This window comes from Patella vulgata, chromosome 4 (genome assembly GCF_932274485.2).
Source record: "Patella vulgata chromosome 4, xgPatVulg1.2, whole genome shotgun sequence".
Taxonomy (NCBI): domain Eukaryota; kingdom Metazoa; phylum Mollusca; class Gastropoda; family Patellidae; genus Patella; species Patella vulgata.
In genome coordinates, this window is record NC_065882.2 from 32,783,307 (window position 1) to 32,797,707 (window position 14,401).

Below are 14,401 nucleotides of genomic sequence, written 5' to 3' on the forward strand. Positions count from 1 at the left end.
ATTTAAAGTACTTAAAGGTTTTGATTCACTTTTACATATTGTTGTATAATATCAAATAATTGCATCAACTATATTTCGTATATATCATTTCCACATGAAACTGTATATATGTTCGGTTTTACAATTTATTATATTTAATCTTATTCTTATGTATATGTTATTTTATCGCTTTTTTTTTCTGTATCCCTGGGAAAGAACTTATATAGGCTTTGCCTGTTGTTCAATCCTTTTCAAATGCATAAAATATTGTTTAAACTACAACTAGATATGGAGGCGAGTAATATTCAGCAATATACACAATCCTACACTCAATATGTAAATAGTTCTCTAATTGTAGGTTCAACATCTTATGTACCAGTTTCACCAGATAAAGATAATACAGTTGTAGATGTTTCCATGGTGACCAATAAATTAAGAACAATAGGATACATTGAAAGAGACTGTGTTAATGCTGAACATAGAGAAATAAGTGAAACTGTTAATAAAACAATTACATCACAAGCCATCTCTGCAGGTAAATGTAGAATCTTAACATAAGATAAGAGTACAGTAGAGGATCACCCTTTTATACGTCCGCATTTCCATGTGGACGTATTATGTTGTTGCGCCTGTCTGTCCGATCGTCCGTTCACATTTTGTTTATGGACACTCTACAAGTTGACGAAACTTGAAATATAGATTTATATCCCAAGATCTCGGTCCCTTTCGATATTCGTTCATTCTCCACTAAACTGAACCAAATACATTATACATTGTCGCCCATACATTTTAGATAACAAATATCTATTTGGATAAAACGATTTTTAAATCTAACATGAAGTTGTTTGTCTATATTTGATCACACCCACATGTACATGAGGAAATTTTCATAATCGGCTCTTCAATAGGCCATTTTTACCATATTTTACTTGTCGCTCTTTGCTTTCTCTGTAATGTTTGTTCTGTTAATAAAAGTTACCGCATTAAAAGTTGTTATTTTTTTTATTTTTCCACAGCATATAGCGCCATTGTTTCGAATAAAATCCATTTTACCCCCTCCCCCCCGCATATTCTTGGAATTTAAATTTTATCCGTTAAAAACCTTTCGCAAATTTGGCAACAGATACGTGACGTGACCATATATTTGGAGTGGTTAAATTTTGTCATCTAGGGTTTGGTGAGGTAGGAATGCTCCCAGAATAACCGATTGTGGCATGTGTTTAATCATTTATTATGAGAAATAGCTGAATTAATTAGGATCTCTGCTATATACATCGCACAGATGAAAAGTAAACAGGTGCGTTCGGTTTTCAAAAGATACGTGATCATACTGTTCTTAGTTTACTGTAAGTAAAGCCACGTACCAGATGATTCATGGTTTTCATTACTACATAGGTGGCAGCTATGATTTGTACGACAGCGAAAGAAAGCTACAGACATTAAAATATACTTCTCGAGTGATGGTATAGTTACAAACAGATACGTGATAAACTGATACGTTACCGTTATGATTAAAATTGAAAATTAACGCCACTGCCCACTTAAATAACGTGATATCAAACGAGAATCTGACGACCACGTGTCCTTTAGACCTTGAAGCCGCCATCTTAGATTTAACGACGTTAACGACAATATAAATTCAGATATTGAAATCAGGACAGTTTTGTGTTAGTAATACTACATTTTCTGTAATTTACGATTTTGTTTACGTCGGTTCCTACTATCAACAACTTAATTTATGATTTTTAAGGTGAAAAAACAAATAATTTAATCAAATGAAGTGCTACGTTAGAGCAATGTTAAGTGACGTATCTGTTTTATGGTGGTAACGTATCTATCAAACCTACCTTTAAGCCAGTTTGATGGGGAAAAATCACTGGAAATTCTGCTGAGCTGTACCAGTAAGGTTCTTATTATATTGATATATAAACTAAATCTGTTTTATGGTGGTAACGTATCTGTCAAACCTACCTTTAAGCCAGTTTGATGGGGAAAAATCACTGGAAATTCTGCTGAGCTGTATCAGCAAGGTTCTTATTATATTGATATATAAACTAAATTAAAGAAAGACACCAAAATACTAATTTAACGGCTAGTGCTTTCTGTTCGTATTGAACATCTTCAGGCCATTTTTATACGCCCACATGGAAATGTGGTCGTATATTGCCGTCGCCCCCATCCGTCCGTCCGTCCATCGTCCACAATTTCTTGTGAACACTGTACAGACTACATTTATCATCTGATTGTTTTGAAATTGATATATGTTGTTTGCATTAGTGTGATGAAGAAGCCTATTTAATGTCAATAACTTCCGTTAATTCCTTCTGGAGTTATGACCCTTGTTTCACTTTGTTGCACCTTGTGAACGCTCTAACGACAAAAGTTATCAACCGATCTGTATGAAATTTATATGCATCATTTAAATTAGTATAACAAAGAAGCCTATTGAATTTCAGCAATTTCCGTTTATTACTTCTAGAGTTATGGCCCTTGTTTCACTTTGTTGAATCTCGTGAACGCTCTAATGACAAAAGTTGTCAACCGATCTGTTTGAAATTGATATGCATCATTTAAATTAGTGAAATGAAGAAGCCTATAGAATTTCAGCAATTTCCATTAATTTCTTCTGGAGTTATGGCCCTTGTTTCACTTTGTTGCACCTAACAACAAAAGTTATCAACCGATCGGTATGAAATTTATATGCATCATTTAAATTCGTAAAACAAAGAAGCCTATTGAATTTCAGCAATTTCCGTTTATTACATCTAGAGTTATGGCCTTTGTTTCACTTTGTTGAATCTTGTGAACGCTCTAATGACAATAGTTATCATCCGATCTGTTTGAAATTGATATGCATCATTTAAATTAGTGAAACGAAGAATCCTCTTGAATTTCAGCAATTTCCGTTAATTACGCCGTGAGTTATGGCCCTTGATTTACTTTGTTGAACTTTCTAACAACAAAAGCTATCATCCGATCTATATGAAATTTATATGCATTATTTGAATTAGTAAATCGAAAAAGCCTGTCGAATTTGAACAATTTCTGTAGATTGCTTCCAGAGTTACGGCCCTTGTTTTAGTTTTTAGAACCTTGTGAACCTTCAAACGAGAGAGAGGACACGACAGGGAGGACACGACAGGCTTCTTACAGAATTCCAGCTGATAAAAAGTCCAAAAAAAAGCTGGAAGAATGTAAACTGAAAAATCAAATTTATTGTCAGAGGTATAGAGCTAAGAAAAAGAAGATGCTTTAAATAAAAAAGGGGATGGCGACGGAACTCAGTTTAATCTCATAACAAGTACAACAAATGTTCCAGGTCCTTCTTCATCATCTGCGCCGCTATCACCTGGTCCTGAAAGACATTCTTCTGGTAACCAACTCATAGTCCAGTTTCTATTCACAGTAAAATCTTCTCCACCAAAACGTCGATCGAAAGCCCTGAAAAAAGCAAAAAAGGAAGTCAATGAATTGAAAACAAAACTACAACTGCAAGAAAGATTAACAAAGAGGTGGCGTAAAGGATGCGAAAGGTCAAAGAAAACAAAACCGCCCACCCCTGTTCAACAACATCCGACAGAATCAACGTCAAATTCAAAAACCCGGTCGGAATTAAGGAGTTGTGGAGTGAACCCAAGATCTCTCCCACGTTCGGTTGTCCGTAAATTAGTTGCAAGCAACTCTCTTTTGGCTGAAATTAAAGAATCAATAGAAAAAAAAACAGCACAGAAAGATCAAAGATTGATCAACAATGTAATCTATGGAAAAATATTAAAGAAATATAGAGCCATGAGGTATGTTAGCCGGGAAATTGGGGCAAATCGACAAAAACGCACAACACATTCTAAATTAATTTCTAATGTCAAACGACGTCGTCAGTCACGTCAGAGGCAAGAAGTAGAAATGCACATCTTGGTATATTTTGAGAGGGATGACGTGAAGAGGTAATTTATACACAGGATTTATTTATGAAAATGATAATTTTACTCTCTCATTTTCATCATTTTGCAAATTGAGACTGAAATATATTTTCTAACCTCCCTTTTATACAGAAACACATGCCTTTGCACCTCCCGTCAGAATATGGCCTTAAAACTTAAATGTCTAAGATCGCTGTATATAAACATATCGCCGAATCCGGAAATTGTTAAGAATTTCGAGGTCGGTCATGGCATGGGTCCTTGTGATGGAATAGGTGGGGCATTTAAAAGGATGGCCTCAGAAGCAGTAAAGCAGGGGAAAGCCGTTATTCAAGATGGATATAAATTCTATAAATGGGCTCACGAAAACGAAAAGTCAATTAATGCATTGTTTTACTCGCAAGTGAACTATAATTCAGCATCCCAGTTCCTGACAGACATGGTAACAAAAGTAGTTCAGAGTACTATGAAATTACATGCCGTGTAAACTCCTAGTCACGGTATAATCTTTACCCGATCGGTTTCCTGTTATTGTAGCGGCTGGATAGACCATAAAACTTACATCTTCTGCTGCTGTTGTTGGTTCTGCTACTTCTCGTTCTTCACCATCATCATCTGCTACTGGTTCTTCATCATCTGCTACTGGTTCTTCGTCATCTGCTACTGGTTCTTTGTCATCTGCTGCTGATTCTTCGTCATCTGCTGCTGATTCTTCGTCATTAGTTGCTGATTCTTCGTCATCAGCTGCCGATTCTTTGTCATCGGCTGCTGGTTCTTCATCATTGGCTGCTGGTTCTTCATCATCGGCTGCTGATGCTATGCCGTCTGCTACTGGTCCGTCATCATCTTCCTCGTCTGTTGCTATTAATGATCAATCTAATGTAAAAGAAGACGCCTTTATAGCTGCTCTTTATGACGGGGATTGGTATGTTGGTTGAGTTCTGGAGATGGAGAAAGCGGACACAGCTGAAGCTTTCGTCACATTTATGACCAAACATTATTCTAAAGGTCAACTTACTTTGCGATGGTCGGAAAGACCAGACGAATTGTTAATTCCATTATCAAATATCATCCGAATTATCGACGAACCTCTCCCTGTTGGAAGATCTAAGAGATATTATCAGTTATCGGACGGGGATTTAAATGCCCTTAAAGAAACAGATACGTTACCTTAATGTTTGAGATACATACATGCACTATTTGATGTTGATGTGCCAGAAACATAAATGGTTATCTGTTTATTGTTGTTTTTAGCGAAGTTAAAATGGTTATTTTTTACTTTCGATATTGTCTGAAAAATCAAATTATTTGCTACAGATACGTTACCGCAAAAACAAATGATACTAAATTTTAAATGGAAATTCGTCATTTATACAAGATCGCTCGATAAATTCCATATTAATAGTAGCCTTTATTCCATACAGCGATCATCATGCTCTTACCCTGTTTGATTGTCCATCTTATATTTCACAATAAAGACCCGAATTTGTCAACATTATTTAATTTTAAACATACGGAAACCACCGTGCATTGTTTGACGAGATATTTGGAAACCCTTTCAAACTTTTATCCCCAGATATATTTTCTTTTGAAATAAAACGTATTTTAAGTTACATTTTGAAGTTCACTTTTGTACACTTTGGTATTCCAATTGGCTCAGTTTAGTGGAGAATGAACGTATTGGCATGTATCAGCCTTTTGAAGAAAGCAGGGGACTATTAAAATGGGTTCGTCTGTCTGTCTGTCCGTCTGTCTGTTTGTCCTTCACACTTTTTGGGACACAATAACTCTCTTTCAAATTGAGCTAGAATGTTCAAACTTGGTGTAGGTGTTTATTAGGTCAATGCCTTGATGGAGTTCAAAGATGAGCATTTTCTGCTTAGGGTAAGCAGAGATAAGCAATTTGATTGGTTGATGCTTTGGTACATGATAACTTTAGTCCTAATTAAGTGAGAGTGATGAAACTTCATGTATAGTTTCATTACATCAATACCTTGATTAAGTTCGACAATGAGCTTTTTCTGCTTAGGGTAAGCAGAGCGATAAGCAATTTGATTGGTCGAGACTTTGGAATACAATAACTCCCATTCTAATTGATTTAGAATATTCACACTTGGCGTAGCTATCTATTAGGTGAATGCCTTGGTGGAGTTCGAAGATGAGAATTTTTTGCTTAGGGTAAGCAGAGATAGCAATTTGATTGGTTGATGATTTGGGACACGATAACTTTAGTTCTAATTAAGTGAGAGTGAGGACACTTTGTGTATATCTTTATTACATCAATACCTTGACTAAGTTCGATAATGAACGCATTCTGCTGAGGGTAAGCAGAGCGATAAGCAATTTGATTGGTCGAGACTTTGGTACACAATAACTCTCCTAATTGAGGTAGAATGTAGGCGTTACAGTAAGGAGAGAAAAGCAATCTGATTGGTTGATGCTTTGGGGCAAAATAACTTTGGTTATAATGAAGTGAGAGCGATGAAACTCAGAATATAGATTCATTTTTTCATTACCTTGACTAAGTTCAATGGTGAGAATTTTCTACATAGGCTAAAGAGAGATAAGCAATTTGATTGTTCAAGACTTTGGAACATAACAACTCTGCTTTTAATTAATAATAATAATAATAATAATAGTGAGTTCTTATATAGCGCACAGATCCATTAAAGTTAATGCTCAAGGCGCATTTAGCTCTCCGCTTATCACAAGATAAAAACACAGCTAATGTTAACAACTAATAAGCAGTCGAAAAAGATGAGTCTTTAATTGCTTCTTAAAACAGCTAAGCGATTGTAAATTCTTTAAGGTCAAGGATAATGAATTCCATAGGTTTGGTACAGTGTATGAGAAGCATCTACGACCAAATGTCTTAAGCCTATAGTTGGGTACCACCAGACGTAGTTCATGTTGGGACCGAAGATTTCTCTGGGGGACATAATCAGTTTGCATTGAGGATAAGTAGTCTGGTGCTTCACCCCTCTTGCATTTGTCGGCTATGCACAGAAGTTTGAACTTAATTCTGCTTTCCACTGGAAGCCAATGTAAAATAGAAGGCTATTGCAGTAGTCGAGTCTGGATAAAATAAAAAATCGAAACCGCGCATGTGCTGCATCTTTTGTAATCAAATTGCGAATTCGATGTATGGACCTCAAATGAAAGAAGCACGTCTTGCAAATTTGATTCACTTGTTTCTTCATGCTGAGTTCAGAATTGACTTTTGACTTATGTTTAGAAGCTGTTGTTTGGTGCCACATAAAATGACTTCTGTCTTGTCATCATTCAGTTTGAGCATGTTAGTTGTCATCCAAGATTTAATATCAATTGTACAATTGGTTATTTTATTAAAAGAAACATGTGTGGACTTGAATCTGTCCAATATTTGTGTGTCATCAGCATAGCAGTGATACAAAAGATTATACTTCTTTAGAACACTGGCGACACTTACAGTATACAACACAAACAACACTGGTCCAAGGACGGAACCTTGGGGTACTCCATTCATTAACTTAACTGAATCGGATAAGGTGTTGTGTATTTGCACAGATGGCGAGCGGCCAATAAAGTATGATTGAAACCAACTCAAAGCATTTTCTGATATTCCAAATTCACCATATAATTTCTGGAGGAGTACAGAGGAATCGATGGTGTCAAATGTAGCAGATAAATCCAGCATCACAAGGCAGCAGCAATCACCATCATCAACAGCCGATCTGATGTCATTTACAATCTTTAACAAGGCAGTCTCAGTGGAATGGTTTTGTCTATAAGCAGATTGAAAGTTATCCAGTAAAGAGTAATAATTAAGATGCCCTTTTAACCTTGAGGTAGAATGGTTACACTTGATGTAGATGTTCATTAAGTGAATGTCTTGACTGAGTTCAATGGTTAACATTTTGAGCTGAAGCTAAGCAGAACTAATCAATTTCATTGGTCGATGCTTTGGGACAAGATAAGATAATCTTGATTCTGTCTGGTAGAGAGAGATGAAACTTAGTGTACAGTTTGATTGCTCGATACTTTTGAAAAAAATAAATGTGCAATTAATTAGTATGTGTCATCTATTTATTTTGGGATTTCGGCGGTGGACATCAACCTAAAAAAAAACCAACAAAAAAACATTTAGATATACAGTTAAGCCATAAGGGGGATTGAGTTCGAATTTCATAGTGTAAAAATATCTAATACCAAGGTTATGGATCCTCTAAAGGTCACAATTTCTGTCCAATTTGGATTTAAAATTAAAATGTATGTTAGGTATCAAAGGTACAATTTTTGTCTGATTATTGTTGCGCAACAAAACTCAACTTCTTGATTAATACGGAGCCATGGTGGCTCAGTGAGTAAGACATTAGCTCTCTAACCTGGGGGTCCTGTGTTCGATCCTAGCGTTGACTGATAAAGTTCATCAAGATTTTTCGGCTTGCTTCCTCTTTGTTTTTCTAACATTAAAAGTTATCACCCAATTTGTATGAAATTTATATCCTTCATTTAAATTAATGCAGCGAAGAAGCACTTCCCCCTTGTTATTGATGTAGGACAAAGGGTCTGACAAGGACCGCTTTCTAGTCGTTCAGATGGGACGAAAAACCGAGGTCCCGTGTACACATTGGCATTCAGCATTCTACGACTTTCCGTTCCAGAGTTATCCCCCCTCCCATTGCCGAAAACCTTGTGAACGCCATATAAGCTACATTTTCGTCATTTGGAGTTATGCCCTCTTTTCCAAAAAACCTTGTGAACGACATAAAGGCTATGGTTTTTAATGGATCTTTTTCATATTTTGCTTGAATCATTAGGGTCATTGATCCCTATCGATATTCAGCCTTCCCTTCCTGAGTGGGGGGATTTGGATGACCGAATGGTTAGCACGTGCGCGCTGTGTCATAAGGTCTGTCATTGAGTCAACGGGCGGGGTTTCGATTCCACGGTTATTCGTGACAAGGAGTAGGGTCGTCTGTTCTACCTCGTGTGTTTTCTCCGGGTTCTACGTGCTAGAGAATTATTGAAATAAAATTGAACCATGTGTTAATCCCGAAATGACCTAGTTTGTGTTGAATAGACGTTAAACCCCATTTCCGACCCCTTAAAAAAATGTAAAAATCTCTAAAAATAAAACTAAAAGAAAACAGAATCCGGGGGGAAATATTTGATATGAACACCTAAGGCAGGACCGACTAGTTCAGTAGGGAGGCCTCCAGTACAGGAAAAGGGCCCTCAAGTCAAAGGAAAAGGGACCGTCAAATCGGAGAAAAGGACTCCTTTGACTTCATGGCAAGGGCCCCTGTGTCTTTGTCTAGTAGTTAGGCACATGAGTCAAGAGCCATAAGAGAAATGCGTGACCCATCATTCATTAGTTCACATAGGCCTAGCCCCAGAGATGGGATTTCGCCCGTATATTCTGGGCATATCCGACGCTGTTTTCCAAACGTCCTAAATTATCCGACCAGGAATATTCCCAATCGGACATCAAGACTTGGTGAATAATATTCATAATTCCAAAATTAATATAGTGTACTGTGTGTATAACTACCACTATTGTTGATAATGGGCTGGATTGATTAGGTAATTAAGTGATCAAAGTATTTAACAGGTTATACCGTCTGTACACCTACCTTGATTAATTAATTAATCTGCCTTCATTGACTGACTTGATCCTTTGTCGGACAATTCATCAATTTAATCTTAAACAGAAGTCATTTCTTCCCCTTTGTCGGACTATTCATCAATCCAATAAGAGTGATTATCATTTCAATCTACGTGTTTACCTCATGGTTTCTCTATTGTCGGACATTTTAATAATCGCATTGATGTGAGCCGACAATATGTATAAACTAGTGATAAATGTCACATATTATACAGGCATGAGAATTTTCCGCGGATTTCCGGGGTTTTATTTTCATTTTGGTCGATTTTGAGATCAATACAAAAATGCAATAAAAATTTTCAAGGGGGGTGAGGTCTTAAATTTCACATTCTGCCGAGCGATGTTTTCAGAACGCTCGGTAAAAATCTTGTTTACAAACTATCTGTTACCCCAGTCTGCAGTACACGTACTAGGCTTCCATTGTAATGTGCACTGCAGTGTACTATCGTACCGCAATGACTGAGGTTATTACCTGAATCCTCGCGGTACGTGCCGCCTTCTCGGCATTTAGCTTCTACATATTGTTGCGGTAGTTCACTAAAGCTCGAAAATGGCGGCCATAATTCAAAGATTGGAATCGGATGAAAGAAATTGATACGAATATTAGGAATAAGTTTCGATGGAGCTGGCTGGAGAAGTCCGTGGATATTACTTATAGAAACAGTTCGGGAAAAATCTTTACATCATCGTTTCTGTTGAAATATGGTGATGATTCAGGTCACATATCACTCAAAATGTATGAAAAAGCCAGTTTTTGACGGTTAAATGTCAAAACATTTTATGGGGGGGATGCCCCCAGACCCCCCTAGGTGAGCAGTGTGCGGGCTCACACTGCGTATTCGAGCCTCCGGCACTCAAATATTTTTCCTCCAAAAATATTTTTTCCTGTTCTCATGCCTGATTGTAAGAGTATATAACACCCCAAATCAATATATCCGTTAATTTGTCTGCGATATCACTTCGGTGGAAGCGGATGTTAATTAAAGCTATTTCACACACACACACACACACATGGTTATAATCAATAATCGAAAACTAAAGTAGAAATCTTGCGAGACACGTGAAATTACAAGAGATGTAAACGTGACAACTATCACGTCAGAGAAAAGATTCTATTTTGATGGCATATTCTCGGGTTTATGATAATATTTTGAATGGGGTATGATGTCACTGGCTCGGTATCGTGGAGAAATGGTCACTGCCCAAAAGATTTTGGGACTTCTGCTGAAAAAAGTATCAACTTATACTCCGAAAAATACTGTAATTTTGGAGGTGAATTTGAACAAAAGTAATAGTCGACACGCTTTCATTCTATCGTATTACGACAACACATAACTTTGTAGGAATATTACGGACATAAATTTGATTATTTAATTGTGGTCTGAAACCGCCTGCTTAAATAACGATAAGAGTTATGCCCCTTTATTTTCGGTAAAAATGTCAGACAAGTAAATTTGGAAATCCCATCACTGCCTAGCCCTCATTTGTTTTTTGTTATCATTTTTCAGCGCACAGTGCGCCGAATTCAGTGTCTGTCTGGATTTTCGTTATCATTGGCTATGATGGGTGCATGTAGATTCAATACACACACACACCGCCCCGCCAATTATACTGCTCTAGTGCGATTTACAGATCACTTGCGCTCCACTAGGGAGCTGTGGTGGTTCGGTTAGTAAGACATTGGCTCTCTAAACTGGAGGTCCCATTTTCTAGCCCACTGTTGGCCAAGAAAGTTAATCCCGATTTTTCGGCGTGGTTCCCCTTTGTCAGTGGTGTAGGATGGAGGGTCTGGTAAGGGTATAGCCAATCGTTTGGATGAGACGAAAGACCGAGGTCCCGTGTACACATTGGCGTGCACGTAGAAGAAGCCTTCACGGTTGGAATTCTGTATCAGAGATATCGTAGTGCCGCCGTCTGGACAAAATTTCCCTCATAGCACACTGCATGGCGTATGCCCGACTTCATTAGCCCATTCAGAGCAGAACAGTAGGACATTAAACCCCATTTCATTTCAGTGCGTTCGAATATCATCTCCAGATTAGATTCTGTCAACAATTAAAATTCAAACATTTCTTTCAAACCAATTTCTCCAAATACTTTAATTCAGCATTTACAATGGAAATAAATTTTCATTTAAAACTGTCAGATGCTTACATCTCCATAACATGGGGATTAACGTCATACTTTTCTCCACCAACCTGGTAAATGGAGTGTACTATAAGTGAAATTTTGCCCACACAGCTGCACTACTGCCAATTCCAATGGTCAATGTTTCTTTTACGTGAACGACAACGTGGACACAGGTCCTTGGTTTATTGTCCCACACGAACAACTAGATGATTGCTAAGCCCTCCATCCTGCACCACTGACAACTGGATACTTCGCCGGAAATTCCGAGGAACTTTCAAAGCAAACACTGGGATCAGGAAGAAGAGTAGGCAGAAACAACGCTCACCGGGCAAAACTGGTCCGTCATAGTACATTGCATGGCATATGCCCGTCTTCATTAATCCAGTCTTTGCACAAGAGCAGAACGTTAAACCCAATTTCATTTGTTTTGCGCTAGATTTGGGGAAATAAATCATTGGTTCCAGTCTGTTTCTAAATCGACAGGAAATACTCTAAATCTCATCTACGGTGATGTAATTTTCCAAATTTTCTTAGGGAATACCCTCGATCCCCATCACTAGGGCCCTTCTGAACTAGCCGCCTCTGGCCACTGATCCCTTATTCCGCCCCAGTAAGAGGATGAACCTGAGAGATTAGATTTCTTCCACATCCAAGTTTTTTCTTATGGATAACCTGCAGTTGAGATAATGGAGTCATAAGAGGATGAATACTAGAGATTACATTTCTTCAAGGATCCTTTTCAAATTTGCTCAACATCCAAGTTTCCCTTTCGGATAAAGTTGCTGTTGAGCCAAAGCTACTGTGTGGGCGACTGGGCGTATTATTAATACACAGATATCAGAAGGGAAAATATTAAGATATTATCATCAACATATTCGACAATGTATATTTTGTTCATTGTCCCCAATTTGGGCTAGTTCCCAAAAACTATGCAGTAGCCTTGACCAGTAAGGACACTATCTTTAAAACTGAGCCTTGAATTAGTTTTTTAATTTTGATTGATTTTTTTTTTTAACTTTGTGAAGCATGAGGACAATGAGAGGATGAGCCCTATTGATTTTCCATCTCTCTGTCCTTCTCTTGTAAAATGTGGGGGGGGGGGGGGAGGGGAGGATGGCCGAATGGTTAGCACGTGTGCGCTGTATCATACGGCCTGTCATTGAGTCAACTTAACCATGTGTTAGTCCCAAAATGACCTAGTTTGTGTCGAGTGGACGTTAAACCCTGTTTCTCTCTCTCTGTAAAATGTGGGCCTATCTTGCATGGCAACCACTTAACAGATTTTATACGCCCACATTTTCATGTGGACGTATTTTGTCGTCGCCCCTGTCCGTCTGTCTGTCCGTCCGTCCGCTCACAATCGTTTCTGGACACTCTACAGGTCCCAATTCTTATCCGATTTTGACAAAACTTGAAGCATAGGTTTATCTCCAAAAGATCTTGGTTGCTTTTCGATATTGGCATGTATCGGATCGAAACTTCATGGATTATGGCCCCTGATTGTACGAAAAATCACGTTTTTAGCTTGTTGAACCTATATAGGTCACAATTTTAAACTGATTTTGATGAAACTTGAAATGCATGTTTATAACCCAAAGATCTGGGTTCATTTCGATATTTGCGCATATCGGATCGTAACTTCCTGAATTATGGCCCCTGATTGTAAGAAAAATCGCCTTTTTTAGCCTGTGGTCCCTCTGGAGGTCACTATTATTATCACCCCACCCCTCGTACGCAAATAGTGTAAATATATGGTATATCAAGGTTGTGGACCCTCTAGAAGTCACAATTTTGATCCGATTTTTATGAAACTTGAAATATATCTCTATAACCCAAAGATCTTGGTTCCTGTCGATATCCACGCATATCGGATCGTAATTCCTGAAATATGGCCCTTGATTGTTCGAAAACTTGCTTTTTGTTTAGCTTGTTCTCTATCCATCTCTTGCAAAGTGTGGGTGTATCCTGCCTGGCAGCCGCTGGTTTTCAAATCCGATGTGACCCATAGGATGAGCCCTATTGATTGCAAAATGTGGCTGTATCTTGCATGGTAACCGCTCCTTTTAAAGATGTCATAAGAACAACAATGAAACTTTGCTGATCATTAAAGACCATCAAATTTAATGAAGTTTGAACTCAAAATGGTCAACTTTTCACATTGTTTTAATATTTCTTTTTTTAGGTCAATTTCTAGCTGAAAAGTCATGGAGGGGTTTGGAACCAAACCTGGGCGAAACGGCTGTCGTCAGAGCAACGGATGGGTTGAAGGGAATAGCCATGGAGTATTCAAATGAACCAAATTGTTAATAAACTATTTGCTTTTAATTACTATCTTATAATCTTTATATTATGGTCGCTAAAGTTATCATCCGATTGACTTTAAATTTATACTCAGTGTTTTTATGTTTTTACGTTAGAGGGCACAATATTTAATTTTAAAAACCATTACGCCATGATTATGGTAAGTTCGAAAATCGGACCTAAACTGACCGTCAAAATAGCCGCTCCCCGTTACGCAAATAGTGTAAAAGCATATAATATCCAGGTTGTGGGCCCTCTAGAGTTCACAATTTTTAAAGACCCACATTTTCATGTGCACGTATATTGCCGTCGCCCCTGTTTGACCGTCCGTTCACAATTTGTTTGTGGACACCCTACAGGTCACAATTTTTATCTGATTTTGACGAAACTTGAAATGTAGGGTTATATCCCAAAGATCTTGCGA

The 14,401-nt window shown here is 37.8% G+C and overlaps 1 protein-coding gene across 2 annotated transcripts in view; it reads left to right on the forward strand.

Moving 5' to 3' along the window:
• The window catches only part of LOC126817151 (2-(3-amino-3-carboxypropyl)histidine synthase subunit 2), a 109,165-nt gene extending 95,164 nt beyond the window's left edge, over window positions 1–14,001 (forward strand). For both annotated transcript variants that reach the window (XM_050543996.2, XM_050543997.1), the window contains exons 6-7: window positions 338–514; window positions 13,859–14,001. In XM_050543996.2, coding sequence (XP_050399953.1) covers window positions 338–514; window positions 13,859–13,983 — 302 coding nt within the window. In that variant the 3' untranslated portion in view covers window positions 13,984–14,001. The remainder of the gene's footprint in view (window positions 1–337; window positions 515–13,858) is intronic.
• Window positions 14,002–14,401: the final 400 nt, after the last annotated feature.